Source organism: Podarcis cretensis, assembly GCF_951804945.1.
Source record: "Podarcis cretensis genome assembly, chromosome: 11".
Lineage (NCBI taxonomy): Eukaryota > Metazoa > Chordata > Lepidosauria > Squamata > Lacertidae > Podarcis > Podarcis cretensis.
This window is the reverse complement of record NC_137180.1, coordinates 65,928,641-65,953,023: the sequence shown is the minus strand read 5'-3', so window position 1 is coordinate 65,953,023 and position 24,383 is coordinate 65,928,641. Positions and strand designations below refer to the sequence as shown.

Genomic DNA, 24,383 nt, shown 5'->3' with positions numbered 1-24,383 from the left:
CAGAACAGAGCTGCAAGTCAATCTATTCTGCCTTGGTCAGACCCCACCGGGAACACTGCGCTCAGTTCTGGGCACCACAATTTAAGGAGGATGTTGATAAGCTGGGAGGTGTGCAGAAGGGGGCAGCCAAGATGATCAAGGGTCTGGCAACCAAGCCTGATGAGGAACGGTTGAAGGAGCTGGGTATGCTTAGCCTGGAAAAGAGGAGACTGAGAGGAGCTATGATAGCTGTCTTCAAATATCTCTCGGGCTGCCACATGGAGGGTGGAGGGTGCTTGTTTTCTCCTGCCCTGGAGGGCAGGACTCGAACCCATGGCTTCAAGCTACAAGAAAGGAGATTCTGAATAAACATCAGGAAGAGCTTTCTGACAGTAAGAGCTGCTCGACAGTGGAAGACTCCCTCCTTCCTTGGAGGTTTTAAAGCAGAGCTTGGATGGCCATTGGGTAGGGATTCTTTAGCTGAGATTCCTGCATTGCAGGGGTTGGACTAGATGGCCCTTGGGTCCCTCCCAATTCTATGATTCCATTACTCTACGTCAGCTCTTCCTCTGTGGGGCCAGAGGCAACATCTGGTGCCAGAGCTGCTCCCTCAGCCTCCAGGAGAGGGGCTAAGCAAGGACAGATAGCTCTGGCTTGTCCTACCAGCTCTGAGCCCTCTGGCAGCAGACTGCCAGCCTTTGGAACTTCTTTTGTGATGCTGGGCTGAGCCCTCTAAAGTTTCTTCTTGAATGGGGTGGTGGCGGTGAACAAACACCAACAGAAATGTGTGTCTCGTTGGACAACCGAAAGAGTAAGTGGCAGAGACCAGCCTTTCCGGGAGGTAACCCCACACCTGGGGAGGCAGCATCCTGCTCCACGTACCCATAAGAGGAAGGAGGAAGGAGGCCGTCGGGAAAGGGCACTGTGAGTCACACAGCCGAATCCTCCGGAGAACTTAAGGTGCCTCCGCTTTCCGAAGGGGGGAGGCAGTGGCACAGGGGTGGCAAGGGGTGTGTGCCTTGCAAGGGAGCCGGAGGTCCCAGGGTGAGCCAGGTACTTACCCAGGGTACTCAGGTATTTTCCCGGCGAAGGCTGGCAGGCTGCAGACATACTCGTTGTACAGCCACTTCACTTTGAAGTGCAAGTTCATGTAGTCGGCGCTTTTGCACAGCCGGTGCTTCTCGTGTTCTGTGAGGAAGGTGGAGAGAGATGAGGAGAGAGGGAGGGAGGGAGAAGGAATGAGAATGCTGTCAGGTGAGTAATTCAATCGGCTCCTTTCCCAGCAACCTGCCACGAAAACAGGAGCCTCCGCACATCCGCAGGGCAGAACGCCCTGCCACACGGTGCATGTCCAAAACCCACGAAATCCCCGCAACCTGGAATCCTGCTAACGATCGCAGGGCATGGCAGTTCATTCGGTTGGGGCCCGGAGCTGATTTTCCACACAGCACTTCAAAAATAGATGGGAAGAGTTTCTGGTTGCCATGGCAATGAGAGGAGGACAGCTTCTTAGGGCTGGTCCTCCTCCTAAGATGCTGCACACATCTCCTAGAGGAGGAAGCACAAAGCAAATCCCTAGAAACAAAAACAGCCCCCAATGCTGGAGAGTCTTCTGGAGCGCCCTCTGCCCCCCCGTCTCACCCAAGCCAGCCCAGTCCTTGGGCAAACCAGAAGGAACGGCGGGGGGGGGGGGGCACTGGGTTTGGCCTCCTGGATTTCCAGGCTCCTCCAGCCTCTCTGAAACGAGCTTCCAAGTCCAGCACATGCAGCTTCCTGAACCAGCCGGGAGAAGCATTTGCCTGCTCCACAGAGGTCGCCAGGTCCAGTTCGAAAGGACACACAGCAGCCGCCTTGCTGAAGCTGGGCAGCTCTGGGTCTGGTCTGGCACTGGATGGGAGACCAGCGGGGAACCCCATGACTTTGCCTCGAGTTCCATCGTGGAGGAAAAGAAGGATACAAATCTAAAAGTTGAAGACAGGTTGCACTGCTTGCCTGCCCAGGTGACGAGAGAGACACTTCCCACAAGGCCATTGGGGCTCATGATGCCTCCATCTTGCCCCAGGTCAGTCGTCTCCAGCCTTCTCGCCTCAAGCACAGATTTCTCCTCTTCTCCTTTTCCAAAGTCCCTCCTGTCCACCCCCTTCTCTGGCAGACAGCTGGGTGCTCTCCAAGTTGAGCGGCACCTTTTGCCAAGAAGTGACCCACACGCTGCAACCACAAGGCCCAGGGAGCTTCCGCTCTCTTCGCTGAAGGCCAGTGGCTCCTGGGCTCTTCCCCAAGGTGAAAGGGACCTCCCCCAATCTTCCGCTTGAGCTCAGGAGAGCAGCATGGGGGGCTCCTGGCCTGTCTCCCATCCAAGCGCAGGCCAAGCCCAGGAGGCACATCCAAGGCACGGACAGATCTAACCAGCTAACTCTTTCAAGCCACCTGAGGATCTGCAGGTCCTAACTGTGTGGCTGAAGCCACTGCTTGCAAGAAACAGTCCCCCCTTCCCTCCCAGGAGCAGAGCTGCGCATTCTCTGGGCAAAGAGGGGCAGCAGGCTGTGCCACCATCCTCTGGTGCTGATGATCCCGGCCAGGGCGCCCCCTCCTTCTCTTCAGCAGAAGCGGCCAGGGAAGCGTCAGTGTCCTGGGATCCCCACGGGCAGGTCGTTTCCCAGGCATGGCAAGGCTGGTCTAAGATCCCAAAAGCCCCCAGGGGAAAGGGGCTTTACTGAAAGCAAGTGCAGAGCAATTCTGTGTCCCACTTCAGACAGCAGGAGGGTTTTATTAGCACTCAAGGAGGGCAAAGGCCAGTAATTAAGACTTATTGGGGGAGAGAAAGAGAAAGAAAGAAAGGAGGTCACCTGGATACCCATCTAAGCCTGAAGGCGCGAGGAGATCCACAGACATTTGGTAAGAGGAAGCCGCCTTCCTGAAAGCAAGAGTTCTTCTGCTACAGAATAATTGTAAGACCAATGTACCATATTTTTTCGTGTATAAGGCTAGGTTTCCCCCCTAAAAAATAATTTCCAAAATGTGGGGGTGTCCTATACACATATAGCTCTCCCCCCATTTTCTTAAGTCAGAGTTCCCCCAAATAGGGGGCGTTTTATACATGGGGGCGTCTTATAGACGGAAAAATAGGGTAAATTCCATCACTATCCTCAGACTCATTTTAAATTAATCAGGTTTAGGTAATTGGAATAAATCCCCTGCCCACCTTTTCCTGTTCTGCCAACACCAACCAGTGCCACACATCAGAAGGAGCACCCCACAGCATGGAGGGCATTCCCAAGACCCCTTGAGGGAATTCCCAGCGGCTGAAGAAGACCTTTGCATTCCTCCCCACACCTTAGGCTCAGGACACCGTTTTCACCCTTACTGCTCAGGACCACAAGACCTCTGAAGAGAACAGGAAACACTCAGGCTTTTCATCTCCTCTGCGTGTGTGATGGCCCTTCGAGGCTCCCTGTAGGTTTTTCCTAGGCTCAGGCCTCTTGCTGTCTGGCTCTCCCAGCCCATCTTAAGACTTCAGGACGCAGAGAGAAAAGGGCCAGGAGAGATGAGACGTCAAAGCCAACGCAGAGCCTTCAGCTTTCGGCACCTTCGCTTCCAGAATGTTTCCATGACACTTGTCTCAACGCAAAAAATGCCAACTATCCTGGCAGAAACTTTTCTAACCTTGGGCTGCCTAAATTCTTAAAAATTGCTGGTAAATGCCACTGATCTCCACTTGATAATATCCAGGGAAAACAGAGCCAATGGCATAACATGAAGGCACCGTGTATATTTGTATCCTGTGCCTGCTCCTTCAAGAAGGGGCCGGACCTCTTTCTCAAGATTTCTGCACTTTCAGATGATACCCTTAACTTAAGAGGTCCCTGCTAAACATCAGGGAAAACCTTCTGGCTGTCAGAGCCATCCAACAGTGGAGAGACTCCCATGAGAGGTAGTGGACTCTCCTTCAAAGAGCCTAGATGGCCATCTCTCATCTATGACCTAGCTGAGATTCCCACACTGCAGGGGGTTGGACTACATGAGCCTTGGGGCATCTTTCAACTCTACGATTCTATGATTCTAAGACCGCAGTGCTGAAGTTTTGGACAGCGACGTCTAAAAGCCAATACGTTGGCAATGGCCAAGATTTTCACACTTGACCCTACAGAGAGGAAGGGCTGCGATGGCCGACAGGCTTTTCCTCCCAGGGACATCTGATGATGGTGATGATGATGATGATGATGATGATGATGATTTATATCCTGCCCATCTGGCTGGGTTTCCCCAGCCACTCTGGGCGGCTTTCAACAGAATATTAAAATACAATAGTCTATTAAACATTAAAAGCTTCCCTAAACAGGACTGCCTTCAGATGTCTTCTAAAAGTCTGGTAGTTATCTCCTTGACATCTGGTGGGAGGGCGTTCCACAGGGCGGGCGCCACCACCAAGAAGGCCCTCTGCCTGGTTCCCTGTAACCTGGCTTCTCGCAGGGAGGGAACCGCCAGAAGGCCCTTGGAGCTGGACCTCAGTGTCCGGGCTGAACGATGAGGGTGGAGATGCTCCTTCAGGTATACTGGACTGAAGCCGTTTAGGGCTTTAAAGGTCAGCACCAACACTTTGAATTGTGCTCGGAAATGAAAACACAAAACCAGAATACCTTCGCATGGACACTGCCAAGCAGTGGAGCTCTCCCAGTGAGGCTCTCTAGAAGGAGGGCGGGCCAGGAGAAGGCCCTACAGTACCTGGCACCTGAGAAGAAGCTGCGAGGGAAAGCGCACTCAGAGCAGAGGAGCAGCAGCAGGCGGGGTTTTCTGCAAGGGGGAGCGACACACACAAGCTGCTTCCTGCCGCCACTGGCCTGCCATGGAAAGGGGCTCAGGCAGACGTGTCTGCTCTGCAAACTGAGCATCACTTCGGGGTTTGCGATCTATGCACAGCCTGGGAGGGGGGTGGGAACCTGCTAAACTAGAATAAAGTCAGGGAGAAAGAAAAAAGGCTCTTACCGCCCTGGAAGAGGACCATGCGGATGCGAAATATAGGTGGGGCTTTGGACAGAGAAAAGGTAGGAGTGAACTAGCCGCCAACGTTCACACAGCCCTCTCTGACTCCCAACTCCAAAAAGCTGCCAATCCTCCTGTCTATCCATGTCAGAAGCGGAGCAAGGCGAGAGGGCTCCCATCCAGAGAAGGAGAAAGGCCTCCGGTTGGCTCCCATCCTCACCAGGAATCGCTCCTCTAGGGAGAGATGCTCAGAAGGACCCTTCAAGTCTTTATGATTATTATTTAAATTTCTACGCTGCCCTTCGTTCGAGGATCACAGGGCTGTTTGCAAAACAGAAGCACAAGAGAAACCAAAAGCATACCCGCCCCCCAGTTTAAAGGGCTACAGATTGTTTCTGCAAGAAGAGGGATGTTTTTGCCTGGCATCTAAAGATAGGTACCGGGTAAGCCTCCCTGGAGAGAGCACCCCATAAGTGGGGAGCCAGCGCAGAAAAGGCCCCGTTCTCATGTTGCCACCCTCTGGATCTCTCCCTTCACGTTCTACATCTGTTAACATGGAAGACCACACGGGGTGGGAGGCTATGTGCTATTATTCTCACTATGGAGAGGAAAGGTCTTTAGCCGAACATTCAGAAGGGTCACCAAGGGAAGGCTCTTACCACGTGATGCCTTGAGGGTGCTCATTCTATCCAGAACTTAAGAGATGAGCAAGGGGGTGAGACAAAAAGCACACACAGACCAGACATTATTAGGAGCCCAGAGGGAAGAGGCTTAGCCCACCAAAACACAGGAGATGGAAGAGTCACACTTGAGTTCCTAAGGAAGAGCTCCACTTCGCAGCAGAACTGCAGCAGAGGGAGGACAAAATCCCAGGAGTGTGTGTGTGTGTGTCACTCCTGCTCTTTGAGGTGTCAGAACCAATTGGATGCTAATTACTTGAAGCGACATCTTGAAACACAGATTGCATCCCCTGTGCCTATTAGCCATGATCAAAATGCATCATGCTCAAACCCAGAGCATTGAAAAGGAAGCAAAGGCAGCAAGGGCTTTAAAGGTTGAAAAATCAAACCCGCAGAAGGAGGCTTCATCATGGCTCAGTGCAGTTAACGGCCTGGCCCCTTTCCCCCTCTCCTCCCCCCCCCCCATTGTGTTTTGCATAAACAGGAGCTGGAGGCCCGGGATAATTATTAACTCAAATGAGCGTGCATGTTGCCAGGATGTCGCAGGGTGGGGAGGAGTATCTAATGCCAGGATCCATGCCATGTATTCACACTTGTGTATTCTTCCTGCTGGTTTGATCCCTCACCTTGAGCAAACTAACCTCAGATGCCCGGATTTTTCTAATGCTCTGATCATCTAAGGTAACAACCAGAGTAGGAACGCCACCCCTAAATGCTCCCCAGAGACTAGTGGCTCATTTAGGTGGCAAACAGAGTTTGGAGTGGGGAGTTTGCAGTGGGTCAGTGCTCAGCCCTGTCTAGCCAGCTCCGCAAGCCTCCTCCAGGGACTGGAGCTCAGGAGAGGCTGGTTCTGTTCCCAGCCCAAGCCGGCTGTGCAGGATGTGGCTGATCTCCCTTCCTGTCTCCCCAGATGGCTGTGCAGAGAGGAGCAACCAACAGGCCTCTCCGACCATCGCGACCCCCCCAGCCCCACCACAAGCACGGCTTCAATTTAAAAAAGCATACATTAAAAAAAGCATGCCATATATATAAAAGTGTAGAGCAAACCTTTCAGTGAGAAGGGGCAAAGAAAAAGTGGACATCAGCAACAGGTCTGGGGCAGAGGTGGGGGCAAGCAGCCCTCTCCCCTGCCCCACATCCCAGGATGCCAAAGAGCAGGAGAAGCAGAGACCCAAGACGAAGGTCTTCGGAAACATCCCATGAACTGTGGGTCACCCTCTTTGCCCTGCTCCACTCAGGTACTAGCCCACAGCGCGAATCAAGGGGAGCAGGGACTTCCTCTCCTCCAGCTGCACAAATTCAGGGGCTAAGGGCAGAGTGATGCCACCCTCTGCCCAGGGGGAGAGAGAATGGGAAGGTGATTGTGCCCAGAGAGGATAGAGCCAGCGGCTGCTCTTAGGGCTTGGCAGCTTCTCGCCTGGTGCAGGAGGAAGGCCAGTCCTCAGTCTCCTGGTGGGGCAAAGGCTGCCAAGCTCCATTCCAAGAAGCGACAGCGGTGCTGAGCTGGCAGAGCAGCGCTGGCAAGGCTTCCTCGGATGGCCTGAGAAACTCCCCCGGGAGCTTTTGGCAGCTCCTCACAGAACACGGCACAGAGCTCAGGGATTCCGGCTGCAGCATCGTGGAGAAGTAATTTGATTAGAGGACAACTGGCCTTTGCAAGGCTTCGACCCAAGCGGAACATGACTGGCCAGTTGCTGAGCAAGAAGCTGGAAGGCATGACCCATGGGAGCCTCACTGGAGCAGGGCAGGGAAAGCTCCCATGTCATTTATGGCTGGTTGGGAGCCTCGACAGGAGCCTCCTGGAAATCAAAAGGCACTAAAAGCAGCCGCTCCAGCCCACTGCTGGCCCCTGGCAAATGTGCTCATCAGCAGGGAGCAAGGACTTCCTTCAAAACACCTGGGCCAAAGGCCAGGAACCGCTTTTGTAAAACCCGCTGCAGCAGTAAGGAATGCCAAGACCAGCCACCTACCTTCCATGGCGTATTTCATATCCTGAGCAAAGAGGTTCCACATGACTTCAGCGCTGATCTTCCCAACAGCCAGCTCCTGAGGAAACCTAAAGGGAAGGAAAGATCCCTGACGGTGGATCGCTCTCAGAAGACACTGCCAAGAGGGATTCTGCAGGATCCTGCAACCTTTGGCCAATGAGGTCCGTCTCCCGAATTACCACAAATTCCTGGGTTGAGTGAGAGTCCCCTGGGCTACATCCTGCCCTTCTTGCTCCCTTGACAACCTTGCTGCGTTATTCACTTGCCCTACGCATGCAGCCCCTCCCCCAGCCCCGCTCAGACCTAACATCCACAAAGAGCTCTTGAGGGGAGTGGGGTGGAGGAGAGAAAGGCACCTGGAAGGCCAGCCCAAAGAGGAGCTGCTCTCACCCCACTCGTCAGGAGAGTATCTGAGCTCTAACGCTGCAGGGGTGTGAGTGGGAACACCATCGAAACAGTGTCACCCCAAAGAGACAGAAAGGTCAGAAAGGCAGAAAAGACAGGCAGGCAAAGCAAATCTGGCCGGCTCACAGAGTCTGCTTCCGGCAGCAAAGCAAGAGGGGCTCTTACTGGTTCAGGACGGGGGCATAGGAGTTCTTGTCCTCTTCGACAATGGAGACAATGAGGGTGATGAGCTTGGGCCAGAAGTCCAGGTTCTTGATGCTGGGGCCTTGCTCCTCGGGAGGCATGTCCTGAGCTTTGTTCTAGAGGAAAAGCAAAAGGCACCAGATGGGCAACTAACTGGGCCAGGGCCTGCGCCTTCTGCCAGGGCACACGAGGGAAGCCAGGCACCCATAGCCAAAAAAATTGTGGGTGCCTGGGCCCACAGGGCTCCCTGGAGATGGTGCCGCTGCTCTCCAAATTTTTCATTTTCAGAATTCTGCGACTGAGATTTGGGCTTCCTTCTCCCTCCCACCCTTTGGGTCGTGTTTCTTAAGCTTCATCCAGTCTGCTTTTCGGGCTGTATTTCGTGCTGCACAGGCCGGGGCTATAAAGCTCTTTCTCCAAGTGTGTGCCCCCCCCCAGCACCTTCTAGGGGCAAACCCGCGTTTCACCGCTAAATCAGATCAACGATAACTGGTTTTTCTGTGGGTTGCCATTTGCTCCGATTCAGTGGTAAAAGACGGGCAAAAGCGCTGGCAGGGGATGCTCTGGCGCTGAGCTTTAAAGCGTGGACTGAGCCTGGAATGTGGGCCTAAGGGCAGAGACACTCTGACCCCTTACTAAGCCACTCTGGGAGGGCTTTCCAGATGAAGTGGAATACAAATGCTATTGTCACCCTCAACTCACAGGGTCTGTCTGGTATTCGCGGCTGTACAAATCCTGGCAGTTGTTGAAGATGTACTCGTACGTTGAGTTGAGGCAGGCTTTGACACAATCCTTCACCACCTGACTGGCGCGAGGAGGGCTCTGCAATTCCTGGACCTGGAAAGGAAGGCAGGAGAGGGTGGGAGGCAGAGAGAAGCCACAAGTGCCACAAGTCGCGCCGCCTCTGAGGCTGGCTGTCAGATCGCCGAGGCTTGTTGCCTACAAAGGGTGTTAGAAACCTGCTGCTCTAGAGAATGCATGGGACCCCTGCGACTTTAAAAAACAGAGTTTTTGGAAGAGGGAAAACCTTAGATGTGGCTTCTCCGAACATTTGCAAACAGAGGAAAACACCATTGCAGAACATTTATTCTGAATTTCTGCAGCAGTCAAAACAAACTCAGACACCTGGCCTGAAAAAGAACTTGACAGCACAGGTATTGATGTTCCAGGAGCAGAATAAGCCTGTTTGTTCAGATAAAATAAACAGGTGTGCCTGCCGCTTCCTGCACCAGCACTCACATCGAAGCGGTAATAGCTTTACGGGTGTCAGAAATCATCACTTGGCTTCCCCGTTAGCTGGAAAAGCACAAAGGCAGATTTCATTACCAATCAGCAGCCTTCACTGTGAATAATGGGCTTCTTGTTCCTGTAAAATGAATTGTTTTGTTCCAGTACTTAACTTTGTTTCCAGGGATATTTACAAATAAGCAGCATTTAATTAATTGGCAAATGAATAAGGCTGTCAGATAAGCACACGGGAAAGTTCAGAGCCACATCAGTGAGCGAGATGCGATAACAACTCAGTTGGGACCTGCAGCAGAATCTCCACTTGCTGGAAGGATGGAGGAGAGATCTTGCATTCGGAGGCAAAGGCTGACCTCTCCTTGGACTAGGAGGCTGAAGGCTTCTCCACACTTCACATTTCTCCGCTCTTTCCAGGAACAGTCTGCATTTTAAAGCTCCATGTGCGAGCAGCACCCTTTTTTGCTCTGGAGCTTTGCCCATGAAAAACCTACTCTTTGAAGCTCAATTGGAGCAAATGGCAATCCGCAGAAAACCCAAACCGCTGTTTGCTGCAACTGAGCATTAAAGAGCGAGTTTTTGCAGGGAAAGCTTCAGGGGAAAAAAACCTCATGCCTGGAGCTTTTAAGCACAGAGCTGTGCCTGGACAGAGCAGGGCAAAAGTGTGGACAAGTCCATAGACTGGATAGTCTGAGAGTGCTTTTCTCAAGCTACTCCCCAGAGAAAGAGAGGAGGAGGAGGAGGTCTCTGCCAGAGAGTGAGGGCTTGGCTTTGCCAGGAACAGCCACCGGGAGGAAGACCCCTACCTTCATTCTGAAAAAGGTGATGCTGGTCAGCAGGTCCACAGTAGATTTCAAGTCCTGCAGGCGGTCTCGGCTGCTGGCCGGAAAGTTGTTCTGTTGGCAGAAAAACCAATCCCCTTCTAAAAAAGGCAAAAAGGTGAGCATGGCTCAAACACCCAGGGACAAACACCCAGCAGCACGGGAGGCTCTTCCAAAGGTGGAGAACCTGTGACCCTCCAGGTGTTTTAGGGACTTCCCATCACTGCTGACTACTGGTTTTGGTGGCTGGTGCTGATGGGAGCTTCACATCGCTTAGAAGAGCACATCCCTGCATGAGTCTAACCCGAGAGGAAAAACTGCTTATAGCTAAACAAGACTGGGATGAGGGGCGGAAGGGAGGGGCGGAAGGAAGGGAGACTTCCCCCTCCGGGCAGGATTTCCCGGGTCACAACAATGATACCAATTCAGCCAAGGGCCACACGCTTGGTTCACTCTGTGTTAAGGCATCCTCAGACCGATAATCGTCAAGGAAACAGATCAGATGCTTCCTTTTAAAAGTTGGCGGTGAGCAAGAGCCAAGGCAACAAGAAAGAAACCTCTCTGGATGCTTCTGGCCCTGCTGGCTTCTGAGCCGGAGCTGCCCTCCCTCCTTGTTGACGTTTCCAGGGCAGAAGACACCTTTAATTAATGTGGAAGGGCTTCGCTCCCCAAGACAGAACGTCAGCTGCACTTTGGGGACAATCAATTAGGAGCCCATTTATGCAACAGAGTCTTATCATTACAAATTAGATCTAATTACATTTCACTGCAGCTCACACTAGGCTACTATTTTTCGCAGCAGAATGAACCGGCATCTCATCCAAGGATTAGCTATTCCCCCCACCATAACGAGCGGTATTATTCTACAATGTATAATTACACCATTCCCAAAGGCCATTTCCTCGCGCTGTTTCTAGCCAATGGTGGTGCACATTCTTTTTTGTTTATTGCTATGCAGAACCCCAAACTGCAAAAATGAAACTGAAACTCTCAACATCGTCACCACGTGCCGAACTGGCTGTATACCAAGGCAGAGCAGCTCTCTCTACTTGATCGCAAGGAGGAGAGACTCCCTGCCATGCTCTGCATTGCTATAGCAATAATAATGGGAATAGAGGCTATCCAAAACATGATAAAGACCCAATCTAGGTATCACAGTCCTCCTAAGGTCACCTTTTAAGGGGGTAAAGAGAAAATAATTGGCAAAGAGGCTTGCTTTAGTTGATGCCATTCAGCTGAGCCCAGTGGAAACATCCGTCAAGGGATCCTAACTAAGAGCCATCCAAACTGAATCCTGAGTGTTACAGGCTGGGCTTTCCTGGCAGGGGTGCAGTGATGCTGGATTTGTCTGGGCAGACGCACTGACCATGGCTCATAGTGCAGAAGCTGCAGGCAAGAGCGTGGCTCCCCTCCCCACTCCAAGTCTTTTGGAGAGGGCATTATCAAGCCGGCGAGAGCTGCAAAGCCTGTTCCCAATCTTTGCTAATTTAGATGGGAGCACGACAACTCTGCAAAAGGTCACTATTACACTCCATTTTTAAATTCTGAAGCATCCTCCTCCCACAGGAGGATTTCTGAGTTGGAAAGCAGAAGGACAACTCCCCACCCACCCGGCCTTTGTCTGCTCAGACATTTCTTACCCTAGGTTTATTTTTAAAAAAGCAGAAAGGACTAGCAGGACTCCACTCAGTGGGAGCCAGGAAGCCCCCTGCCTCAGCCAAAAACCCGAGACAAGCCTCTCTCACCCTCCCAGGCCAACATGGGGATAATCAGGCTGGCCTACTTTACAGCACAGCAGTGAGGATTACAGACATAATGGATGCGAGGCACTTGAAGGCTCAGGAGGGGGGTTCACGAGTGCCAAGAACTATTCACAGTCTCTCTGTGTGGCTCTTACCCGGTACATGGACAGGTCGATGCGGAGGGAATTGTGCAGCTGGTCCAGAAGTTTAACAAATCGCTCTTTCTGTGTGTGGGAGGAAAAGAGGATATGTTAGAGGGGCGGCCAAAAACTGGTCCTTACCTATTTCCAGGCCTAAAGGGGAGCTCCCCTTCTGGGGTACATTCCTCTCCCCCCCCCCAAAAAAAAGGGCCACTCAGTCTGTTGGGACACACAAACAGAGTGAAAAGGTTTGCATCCATTGAAGCAGTGGGTGCAGAATTGTTTTCTGTCCGAGGGCTGCAACCTCCCAGGGTCGCCATGGCAGTGGCAAAAGTGAGCAGACCACATTCGGACAGCAGGCTGCAAAAGGCTAAGGTTCTGCACACACTTTGCTCCACCTTCCATTCAGGCAAGCGAGAGGCACCATCACTTCAAGGGCATATTCCAGCCGGGCAAAGGCACCCAAGAAGCACATGAAGCAGGGCCCTTGAAGGGGCGTGGCCTAGGGGGAGAGGGGCGTGGCCTGCACAGAGTCCAGAGTGTGAAAGAGATGCCCAAAGGGCCACATTGGGCCCCCAGGCCTGAGGAGTAACGTGGTGGCAGAGGAATCTGCCCTGAGGAGGGCAGCTCTGTCAGGAAATAAATAGGATCCCTTAGGAATCACCCCTCTGTGGGGAAAAAGAATCCCATGAAGATTTAGAGCAGCCCCACTTACTTTACAGTAAGGGAAAACATCCAATCAGTGTTATTTTGGAACTCTTGAGGCCTTGGAGATTTGAAAGGATTAAAAGGCATTTTCACTGCCCACGTTTAAGGACTGGGACATCACTACTTGGTTTCGTTCTCTGCTTTAAAACCACAGAGCGGCAACACAAACAATTTCAAGATTGTTACATTATCAGGCATGCAACATCAAAAATCCACAGAACTGCATGCAAACACCGATTGATTCATTTCAGGCAGAGCAGGCCCCTGGCATTGTTATAAGAATTCTAAGGTCTCAAATATAGAATAAATATTCATAAATGCACACATATCTAAATATATAAGCCATGTGTCTGAAATAGTACAGGAGAGCAATCCTGAAGCCATTTTGACTCTTCCAATGACCTCAAATATTCCTCGGCAGTAAGGGAGGCAAATGGGGAAAGCCTTCCCATTGTCTTTTCGCCTACAAATCCTAAAGTATTAACCTTCACAAAAGAATGGCCAGGCTGCCCAGGTAATGCAACCAGCGGCCATTATCAGGCATCCTGGCAGACAGGATTTCTGCTGTAAACTGCCTCCTTCTGTGATGTATGTATGATGATTTGGTGGTGGTCTTTGCCTAAGGCGGTTGGGCAATGTCAAAAGTCTTTAAAGGTTCCTGCACACTTTTGTTCAGGGTCTCTCCCTCCTTGGAAGGAGCGGAGAGAACTCTGTTGCAATAGAAAAATAAAGATCTGCCTTGCTTTCCACTGGATCCTGCCTCCATACATTCTTCTCTGACTGATCATGGACGTAGGGGACTCAGTCCCAAGGGGAGTTGGGCAGCAAAAGCCAAACCCCAATTTCTACATCAGCATCACTCGGGCAAGTGTCTTTGTGAGTGTAAAGGAACTTGCTTTGGCAGGAAGAAGAGGCAGCATTTCTTCCAACCTACAGAATGATGTTCCTTGTCCCCTTGAACCTGGACCCACAAGCAAGCAAGCGGGGGGCAGGGGGAAGACAGCAGGGGCACTTACCCCAAAGTTTGAAGCCGAGAAGCGGTCGGAGGCAGACACGTTGGTGGAGGCTGTTGTGTGAGCATAGTAAGCATTGATGTTGGCCAGCAAGGTGCTCATCACCGCTGGCACCCCCGGGCACATGTACTTGGAGGAGAGACATGCAAAATGCCTGGGGGAACAGAAGCCATGGGGGGCCATCAGGCAGAAGCTGCAGGGATGCTCAGAGCCATCTCAAGGAAGGACATGCCTATGGTGCCTTTTATCTTCAAAAAGGACTCCCCCTTCTCCTACCAAGCATCAAGCCAACCTCTGTTGTGCCAGAAATCACAGGGTGACTGGGATGCTGGGGGTGGGAAGCGGAAGCTCATCCACTCCAACACACACACCCCTCCCTGCAAAAGCCAGGCCACAGGGTGCAAGTCAGGAGCAAAAATCTCCTCCCCCCCCCCGCCCAATGCTTCCCCCAGAGCAAGTGGCTCCAAGTGACTCAAGAGACTGGATGAGGCACCACGCTATGGGGGAAGTGGGGGTGGAGAGGGGCCTCATGATCTAGCAGACAGGCTCAGGTGTGTGTGGGGGGGGGAAATCCCACTCATAACCCATAAAAGGCACTGAAGATGAGCAAGACCCACCCCATGATCCATCCCAAACAGAATGACACAGCAAAGAGCTTCACACCATACAGAATCCCGGCTGCAAGTAGGCTGGCGCCAGGTGGTCCAGGAAAGGTTCAGAGTCATCTCTGCCTGACCCCAGCATCAACGAGGCCACAAGAGGGAGCACAGCTAACTAGCCTGCTGGTTTTACAGACCGCCTTAAAAGATGCACCAGAATTAGGAAGCAGCTGGGAATAAACTTATCCAGTGCCCAGGAACCTAAGCCTCCCTGCCTCTGCCCAGCGCTCTGAGCGCAAGGACATCTCCAATGCCAAGACATCCTTCACTGCCTCTCCTGGGAAGCAAATGCAGCAGCAGCAGCAGGAGGAGGAGGAGGGCTCTCCCCACCTGAGACTCCCAGGAGCTGGGATGCAGAGCAGAGCAGAGCCTCCTGTTGCTTCGTCTCCCGCTCAGGAATCTGGAGCAAGAGCCTCTCTGCTCAGCTCCGCCCTTCCCCTCCAGCAACTTTCCAGCAAGGCTTGCTCAGCCTCTCTCTTTCTCGCCAACTCTATTAATTAGAGAGTGCTTCTCTCCTGTCATGTCTCGTGACATAATCCCCTTTCAAGCACTGTTTTCCCTTATTTATAGCAGTTTTTCTTTGATTGTTTACTTTAATCATCCCACAAGCCCTAGTGCTGGGGGAATAAGTTTTAAGTTTTCCTGCGGGAGGGTTTCTTTTCTGCACTTTAATGAGAGCAATTAAATGAGAAAATGCAAATGAGGCCACTTCCTTCCTGAGGACGGCAGGATGAGCCCAGAGGAACCTACAAGCTCCCTGAGCCCCCCTGGGGGACCTGGATCCAGTTTCCCCAAGGGGAGCACCAGACACACTCTGCTGGAGCCCCAGCCCCCTCCAGCCCCACCCGGCCCTGTCTCTGGCATCCCAGAATAAGGGAACAACATTAAGATACAAGGCAGCAGAAGCAGAGATCCTGCAGTTGGCAAAACTGGCATTTTAAACGGAAGTATGCAAGGAGGAGTCTGAAGGCCAACAAAGGCCAGGATCATATTCTGCAGAAGAGTTTGCGGAAGGCAGGTTTTTAAAGGACGATGGTTCTCAAAAGTCCCGCCATCACAACTTCCTGAGCTGCTCTCAGACTCGACTTTCTCGCATCAAACCCAAGCCCGCCCCTTCCTAACCAGGAAACCTTTCCGCAATGGACCTTTCAGTGGCACCCGGGATGAAAGGGATGCTCAGCATCGGGCAGGAACTCACGTCATGGCCTGGTAGATGGATTCGATCCCGTAGCGCATGGCAAACTCGTCCACAATCTCCTGGCCTGTCTCGTCAAAGTAAACCTTCCAGGCATCATCCCCTTTGGCATCAGGAATCTTAACCACCCCGTTTCCTTGCACATCTGTCAGGTGGTGGAAGAGGTTCTGGAACAGAAAAGGAGCAGACCAGCACATCAACGCTGGGGCTGCTGCTGCTGCTGCTGCTGCTGCTGCCACAGACACGGACACAGCACTGCTTCAGGTGTGGACCCAACAGAAGGTCGGAGTGGTACAGAGCACCCTCACAGTCAGGTTCCCTTTATCATTGACATCCATGGCGTACTCTCAAAGAACTCTGAAAGGGAAGAGCAGCTGCCCAGTGGCCAGAGTCCACCTGCCTTTGTAGCTTGGGGAAACTTGTGGGGTTTCGTCCCCCACCCTCGCCTTCCCCCTGGCCTGAAGGCTGCTCTCTCCTCCAGCATTGCATCCTGACAACCTCTGCTGTCTGGTTAATCAACCCCTTCTGCGGAAAGCTAAAGCTCAGGGTGAGGGCTATTGCCAAGAACTTGTGTCAAATCCTCCCTGCGTGACCTCGACACCTTTTCTACTTCACAGGGGTGTTGTGAAGATAAAATGGGCAGGGGATCAAATCAGGGTATGTCACCCGTGAGCTCTCTATGCAAAGGTGGGATAGAAGTGACTATAGAGATGCGGCCCTCAATGCCTGAGTGGTGGCATGCAGGGTCCAAAATGCTCCTCTTCTGTGTCTGTGTGCTGCTTCTCTCCAACTATCCCTCTGCGTGGAGCAGGCTCTTCTTCTGTTCTCCACAAGCGATCAGGAAACCGTGATGGGGACAGAACCAGGTCACAGACTGGGCAGCTCTGCTGGGCAGGCAAAACCAGAGAAGGTTGTGAGGCTGGCCTGGAGCAAAGCGCTTCCTTAAACAGGCCAGGCAGCCCCAGAGGATGAGTCAGTTGGCGGCGAGGGCCGGATGGCGAACCAGCTTGCCTGTTTCAACTCAGGTGGAGTTTGAATCACACTTCCCAGAGCAAAATGGGACTCCCTAAAGTGACCCCAATTAACCCCCCTTTTGGAGGGGCTATGAAACCATCAGGTGGCCGGGCAGAGAAAGAAGGAGAGGAAATGTCTTAAGCAGTTCACATACTGGTGTCCTGCTAGACATTCATTACTGGCCAGCTTTCTGTTCTTCGCTGCTGTCATGCAAATGAATTTCCTAATGACATCCCCGCTGGCTCAATTTCAGGCACAAATCATCTTTGAGCTTTCTGTCTTGTCAGCCTGCTCAGGGACAGCTCTTGTCCGCTCTGGGGCTCAGTAATGAACAGTCACACCAATGCAAAAGGCCCTTCAGCCAACGCAGCCTGAAAAGGACAATGTTGGGAAGATGGAGTCCATCTTCCTTTCCATTTGGTTCCTTGTTGAAACTTTGAGGACATGACCGTCTAATCATCACAGAACCAGGATTCTTCCAGGATTTTAATCGGAGCCCAGAGGCTGCAGTGCAGGAGATGCCAGCAGTCCATGAACTTGCTCATTCCTGAGCAGCAACTAAAAGTCAGCACAACGTCCTTGGAGCTAATAAATAAGCAAAGGAAACGGATGTGCCTCTCTTCCCCTAGGCAGGGGGCCACCCTGCACAAATCAAAGCAGGCTGTGCCCACAAGAGCAGAGGACTGTTTTGGGCAGCAGCCTGCAAATCTTTTCTGGAGAAGCTAACAAGGCACCCGAAGCCAAATAAGGACCTGGCATTCAGAGGCATCCCTGCCACCAACAGGGAGGCAGAGCAAAGCCAAGGAGTCTCGTAGCCATCAATAGCCCTCTCCTCCTCCTCCACGAATCTGCTTCATCCTTCTTTAAAGCAGTCCAAGCTGGTGGCCGTCATGGCGTCTTGCAGGAGCGCAATCCATAGCTTAAGCATGTGTGAAGAAGGACATGCTTCTGTCTGTCTAGAATCTCCCCCCCCCCCCCATTCTGCCCCACTAGCCTGCCAGCTTCCCCAGGAGTCCAAGAGACGCAAGCAAGGGAGAGGGGTTTCCAGAGTCTGAGGAATCGCCTTTGGGGATGCTGAATTCGCTGTGCCACAACATTCTTTTTGCAAGAGGAGAAAAGACGCTGCCGCCTTGGGCCTCCACCGTGCCGCGGAGCTTACCTCATGAAGGCAGGTGTACTGGACATGGTAAGGGGCCACCTTTTCTTCACCTTTAATCTCCACGTTGATCTGCAGGCGGATGGCACCGGACACAGCAGACTTGTCTGTTCTTTTTTCTAAAAGGAAAAATGAGCCCATTTTCAAGAGGGAAACCCTGAGCCTCCCCTAACACGGTTTGGGTGTCCACAAAAGCACAGCAAGGTTGGCTGGAGGAAGAAAGGGGAGCGGCAGCCGGAGCCAACCCTGTGAGGGTTAACGTAAAACAAACAGCTAAACATATTATTAAGAGAAACTAAATAATAACTTAAAGATGGAGCAATGTGGAAAATGCAGTATGGAAATTTTAAATAAAAAGAAACCAGAAGGGGGGGGGGGTGAAGTCAAATATATGTGTATCAGAAAAATATGTGATTTGTGTCTTTGTAATTTGTATGTTTGTAATTCTTTGAAAAACCAAAAAATTGAAATTTTTTCTTTTAAAAAACAGAGTTAACCCTGCGCTCTGTACCCCAAGGCTAGGACTGCACCCCTTCTCCCATTTGTGGGCCTCTTAAAATATCAGCGTTGGGGCTCTGCAGACAGAGAGCCGTGCCAACAAGACAGCCCGGCTCCTGCCTACCTGGCTCACAAACAAACTTTGCAGTCCATTCTCCATTCTCTGCAGCCCTGTGTCCCCTCAGTCACTGCAATGTCAATGGCAGGATCCTGCCCTTGGCTATAAAATCCTGGCGTTGGAGGCCTTGGGCTTCAAGAAACTGAAACAGCCCTTTCCTCCCAGGGGATCCAACTCCAGAGGAAGGAGACAAGGGAAGAGGCAGGAGAAGACTTCCATGTGTTCAGAGCCCTGGGATGGCTCCGCCAAAAGTCAACTCAAGGATGCCTTGGGAGCACCTGCCTTGGAGGTGCCCATCAGGAAGATGGAGAACAGGACAACTTCACAGGCTGTGAGAGGAGTAGAGTTCCCTCTGTGACACAGCCAAGTGCCCCTCTCTGAAATGTCGTCCCCCCCCCCAAACCTTCCCTCCCCACGAGAGCCCAGGCAAGAAAGCAGGAGACGGCTCAGCAGAGCAGGGGGGCAGCGGAGGACTCTTGCAGGCAACCAAGCCCTCCCCCCAAACCCAGGCACCATCTGCCTGGAGCTCTCACCAAGCCACTCTTCCCCAAATATTGCTGTCTCATGGGGGGTGTTAAAGAGAGGTGTCTGCGGACGGCTTTGCTTCTGCCCACAACACTCTTCTGGGGGAGTCTTCACGGCAGCTGTTCTCTTGCTTGCTTGCGCAGTGAGAGGCAGCAGATCTGGGTTCTGAGCCCAGTCAGAGTTTGCAGACACTCCTGGCAGTGCAGCCGAGTCAGAGCTCAGAAGGCAGCCCTGCAGGGAAAGGCTCAGGGAAGCCACTTCTGTGGCCTCTCTGCCAGACTCTGAGAGGGCTTCCAGGTGGAAAGATTTTGCAGCTTGTATTTTTGAGGCCCAGCAACTAAATTATTGGCTGAGCACAGACTGAAGTGGGTCTCTCTCTGTGTCTCTCTCACACAATTTCCCTTTATTTTTGAAGGTAGTCTGTCCACATGTCTACAAAGCTATATTTCCAACTGAAGCAAAGCAGCGTAGGCCCAAGAACATTGAACCTGCCTACAAAGCAGACATTCTACCCCTGAGCTAAGCCCCGTTTCCCATTCAGCATCTGCCTAAATGCCAGAAAGCAAAGAGGTTTCTTACCCAGGTTGTACCAGACGTCCATCTCCCCACTGAGGGTTCGCACCTCAATAATGGTCTGCCCCAGAAAGTCATCAGACTCCCGTTTCAGCCTCTGTTTGACCCGGGACTTGATGTCGTCGTCTTCGTCCCAGACCCGCACTTTGATCCGATCGGAGGAATTATGGCACTCACTGAAAGCAAGCCGGGAAGAGGAGATCATGGGCGTGAGGAGGCTCCACAAGGCTGCCTGGGAGGGCAGGGAGAACGGCCCCCTTCCTCCCTGTGCAGTGCGGGACAGCAGGGGACGGAGTCAAGATAACAACAACAACAACAATTTATTATGTATACCCCGCCCATCTGACTGGGTTTCCCCAGCCACTCTGGGCGGCTTCCAACAGAATATTAAAATACAATAACCTATTAAACATTAAAAGCTTCCCTAAACAGGGCTGCCTTCACATGTCTTCTAAAAGTCTGGTAGTTGTACTTCTCTTTGGCATCTGGTGAGAGGGCGTTCCACTGGGAGGGCACCACCACTGAGAAGGCCCTCTGCCTGGTTCCCTGTAACTTGGCTTCTCGCACTGAGGGAACCGCCAGAAGGACCTCGGAGCTGGACCTCAGTGTCCGGGTAGAACGATGGGGGTGGAGATGCTCCTTCAGGTATACTGGACAGAGGCTCCAAGAGCTCCAAACGAGCAGCGCACCAGCCTAAGTCTCAAGATGTTCAAGGAGGGAGCGCACTGTCGTGTAGCTCAGTCTCCTGCCTTAAAAACGTATCTCCCTCACTCCTCCACTGCCCCAAATGCCCTCTGCTGTATAAGGCTCAGCTTTCCTAAAGAAATGCACCATTTGCTGAGGAAAGGAGGAAGGATTGAGGGATTCCAGGCCAAAGGAAAAAGATGCAAAGCCACCACTTTGCATCCTTCCTCACAACCAGCTGAAATCTTGCACATATAAGCTGAGCCCGCCAGATGATGTTTCCCCCACCCTGAAGGGCCTGGAGATCTCTACCAGCTATGAGGTTGGGAGACCTGAGCCTTCTCAGAGGGAGACAACTGGAGAGGGAGCTGGGCTCTGCCCGGCAACCATCTCTTTCCCAGGCAGCCCAATATGATGTTTCCTCAAGATGTGAAGACAGGCTGCCATTTGCTTTTCACATCAGTTTAAAGCCATTGAGTCTCCAGTCGATACAAAAACAACCCTGCGTGTGATCTTGGCACGGAGCGTGGACAATCCCCAACAGAAGCTGAGCTCATTCCCAGGGGAAAAAGCTGCAACCCTCTTCCTTGGTCCTGGATCCCCACAGGAATGCTCTTTCGGAACCTGTCCGCACGGCTGCTTATTGCGGCACAGGTAAAAATCATGTGACATGAACATTTGCCACTCCTGCGGCTGTTTCCTGGGGTGCTAAACTGAGCAGAAAGAAACCAAGCCAGCATCTCATAGCTTGCTCTTGAATCCTTATGGAAAACCTGCTTTCCAGAGGCACGCAGCCTTTTCAGAAGTCATTCTGGAAGCAATCTCTGGTGTGCAAATGCGATACTGAAGCCAACCTGAAGGTACAAGGGACAGAGGATACATGCGTTTGGACTAAAGTCATTTTTGGGTCCACCTCTCTCCCCACAGCCCCAAAACAGGTGTGTGTGTGTGTGTGTGTGTGTGTGTGTGTGTAGCAAGACGGGTTGGCTCCTGTGGCAAATGTCTCAGCTCACAAAGGGCAAGCGACAGAAAGGACGGAATGAAAGGCAGAGGCCCAGGTGGACCCATGATGGGAACAATTATTCATCCTAACCAGCCCTGGCAACTACCCAGCCTGGGGAGGAAAACGCACGACCTGCCTCATCACAGAGCCTGTGCTCAAGGCTTGGGATTTAGCCTTTTTAAGAATGCACCATCTGTTGCCAAGCAACCCGAAGAAAATGAAGAAGAAAGTGAAAAAATGGGTCATGGGCGAACTGCGAAGCTTCTGTCAATCAGGACAGTGGCATTTCCCTCGCTCTCCCCCAAGCCTTTGTGGGGCTTCCAGTTGCCACTGACCTGTAACTCGGGATGCATTAATTGACACCTTTTAAACTCCTGGCAATTTGTACGGCTAAAAGTGAATTAAATGAGAGACGTTCCCAGGGAGGCTGCCTTCCATCTGAAACCTTTCTGCCGTCAGCTCCCACTGGGAAGCAGAGCTCCATTCAGACTCACGGGAGGCGTCTCTCTGAGTGGGCTCCTCTCGCTCCCCGGGGGTGGCGCTGCTCTGCCCTCTCTGGCAAGAAGGTGGGCCAGGGGGTGCCACCTCTCTTTTCGGGCTTAGAATCATAGAATTGCAAAGTCGGGAGGGACCCCAAGAGTCATCTAGCCCAACCCCTGCAGTGCAGGAATCTCACCTACTCTGGAAATGCTGCATCAAGCAGGCTTCTCGAGAGTCAAACGCACCAGTAGTTGGGGTGTGTGTGGAGAGCCTGAGATGCATATAATAAGCCCAAACACTGTGTTTCACAGAACCTCCACTTTCTCCTTTTAGAAATCCCCATCCAACTTGGGCTCCCTTCTCTCTGAGCATTTCTGAGCATGGGAATCTCACCCAGCAGCTCCTTAAGCTTTTTGAAATTGGCCTTCTCAGAGCCAAAGTGCATGCTGGACCTCACCTTCTTGGCAGAGTTTGCATTCCAGCAGATATCAGGGAAGTTGAAGTCTCCCATGACTACTATATCTCTCTTTTTTGAATGGTTGGTAATCTGCATCACCCAAGTCTTCAGTCTGGCTTGGAGGTCTATAGCAGACACCCCCAGGAAGGTGCTTCTGTCTCCTACAGTTTTCACTCCTATACTCTCAATCTGTTTTCTATGCTCCAGTCATGTATTTCTTCACAAGTCTACACATCCTTCACACAAAACCCGACTCCTCCTCTCTCAGAACTACACTGTGCTTTTTTAACAGGATGACACTGCAAGTGGTCAAATGTGGGCGGTCTCTCTCTGCCCAAGTCATGCCAATGTTCCAGAAGCTGCCAGGCATGGAATTCTTCCAGCCACATGGCAATGTAGCTGGGTGCTTTGTGGGGAGGGGGAGGGGAGTTAGCGGGGTACTTTTGTGATATATTTATTCCCTCTCTACCAAAGCCAGTCCAGCTGCTACAAGAGATGAGATGCCTCCCTGCAGCTGATGATCAATATCAGGTGTAGATGAGGCAGCCGCATGTAACAGTTTTGATTACCATTAAATCCTCTCGAACTAGCCAGCTGGGTGGTTAACTACAGTGGCGCTGCTTAAAAGCTTCCGTCTGGCTCTGTAATCTTTCTTGCAGGGGCCCAGCCTATTATCACGCTCAGCATCTCACCGAAATCCTGTGTTTATGCGTGATTATTCCCCTGATGAGCTGTGCTTTCTGATTCCCCCTTTGAGACAATTACATCTGGAGACGTCAGCAGAGGTTCGACGTGCCCATGTCTCGGCTTTCCAGCTCCAGCCTTGTGAGCAGGCAGCTCTTCTGCTTTCCCAGGTGCCGGCATTGAACGGGCAGCGAACGTCCGGAGGAAACTGGCTTCCCAGCCCAGAGGGAAGAGAAACTCCACTCCCGGTGCTGAACCTGCCCTGGGGCAATGGGAAGGGTCACGGGGTGGGAGCTGATCCCCGGGATGTTCATGCACCCCTTTCAGCCCAACGCAAACCATCTCTCCTCCATTCATGCTCTTAAACCTGGAGGTGTCTCCGCAAACTATCGATGGGTTGCAGAATACTTTGTAAGGAACCCATCAGGCCTCCTGGGGAAATGATTCTCGAGAGAAAGACCAGGAAGGCTTCCTCATCCATCCAAGCAAAAGCTTAGTCTTTGTAACATGCGCAATTTTCTTGAAAACACAAACTGCATCTTACACTCAGAATGTAGTGAGATCCACCAGCTCCAGCTCACAGAAGACCCACTTCATCCATTTTCATTCAAAATCTGCTCTCAAGGAAGAAGAGCCTTGGCAGCTCAGACAGCCGACGAAAGTACCAAACGAAAAGGTCCCTTGGCTGACCCTTTGGGGTCTTCCGGGGGTCCCAGGGCTCCTTTGCTCAGGGAGGGAGGAGGCCAAGAGGAGGAAGGGAAAAGCTGGCCAACTGATGTCAAGAAGGAGACCCTTTTAAAGAAGCTGAGCACCCATCGAACAAAGCTGTTCTGCAGCAGATGACTCCGCTTTAGGTTTAGCATTAATTAAATGTGAAACGACAGCAGCAGCAACTTGAGGGCATCTCTTGTTAACTTGGCAACCACTTTGCAGACTAACAAAGTCCTTAGCTGCAGCTTTCCGTGCTCTCTAAGTCACCGTGCCGCCCGCCAGGTTTCACGCAACTTGGGCACAGATACAGGGGTTGCACTGTTAACCGAGAAGCACCCTGCTGGCACCCTGCTGCCCTTCCTAAAGCAAGATGAAGGGAGCATAATCCCTCTAACCAGGGCCAGCCCAAGACATTTGGCCACCTGAGGCGAACCACAAAATGGTGTCTCCTTCCCTGCTTGGGAATAAGGGCTGAATGAAGATCTACATCCATAACAAGGGGGAATAAAGATCTACATTGGGATCTGCTGCACCTGTGGATCTTGCCACCCGAGGCGGTTGCCTCACCTTGCCTCATGGGTGGGCCAGCCCTGCCTCTAACAAACAGAGAACCAGAGGCCCATGTAAGTTTACTTTTTCCCTTTCCCCTTTGCCTTGTCCTGAGAGCAGTTTACAAATAACCACTTAAATATCACTGATTTCAATAAAAGGAGCAAAAGTAGAAACAATACTCAAAAGTACTCAA

At 52.0% G+C, this 24,383-nt stretch overlaps 1 protein-coding gene across 13 annotated transcripts in view; it reads right to left on the bottom strand.

Moving 5' to 3' along the window:
• UNC13B (unc-13 homolog B) overlaps positions 1 to 24,383 on the bottom strand; it is a 159,603-nt gene that overhangs the window by 26,048 nt on the left and 109,172 nt on the right. For 12 of the 13 annotated variants that reach the window (XM_079994627.1, XM_079994634.1, XM_079994632.1 and 9 more), the window contains 10 exons: positions 19,626 to 19,795; positions 17,909 to 18,024; positions 15,739 to 15,902; positions 13,885 to 14,035; positions 12,176 to 12,244; positions 10,264 to 10,353; positions 8,918 to 9,052; positions 8,198 to 8,331; positions 7,610 to 7,695; positions 1,041 to 1,167 (listed from right to left, as the gene is read on the bottom strand). In XM_079994627.1, the coding sequence (XP_079850753.1) occupies positions 1,041 to 1,167; positions 7,610 to 7,695; positions 8,198 to 8,331; positions 8,918 to 9,052; positions 10,264 to 10,353; positions 12,176 to 12,244; positions 13,885 to 14,035; positions 15,739 to 15,902; positions 17,909 to 18,024; positions 19,626 to 19,795 (1,242 nt within the window). Of the gene's footprint in view, positions 1 to 1,040; positions 1,168 to 7,609; positions 7,696 to 8,197; positions 8,332 to 8,917; positions 9,053 to 10,263; positions 10,354 to 12,175; positions 12,245 to 13,884; positions 14,036 to 15,738; positions 15,903 to 17,908; positions 18,025 to 19,625; positions 19,796 to 24,383 lie in introns of those variants that run through there. The other variant, XM_079994637.1, reaches the window with a different exon arrangement.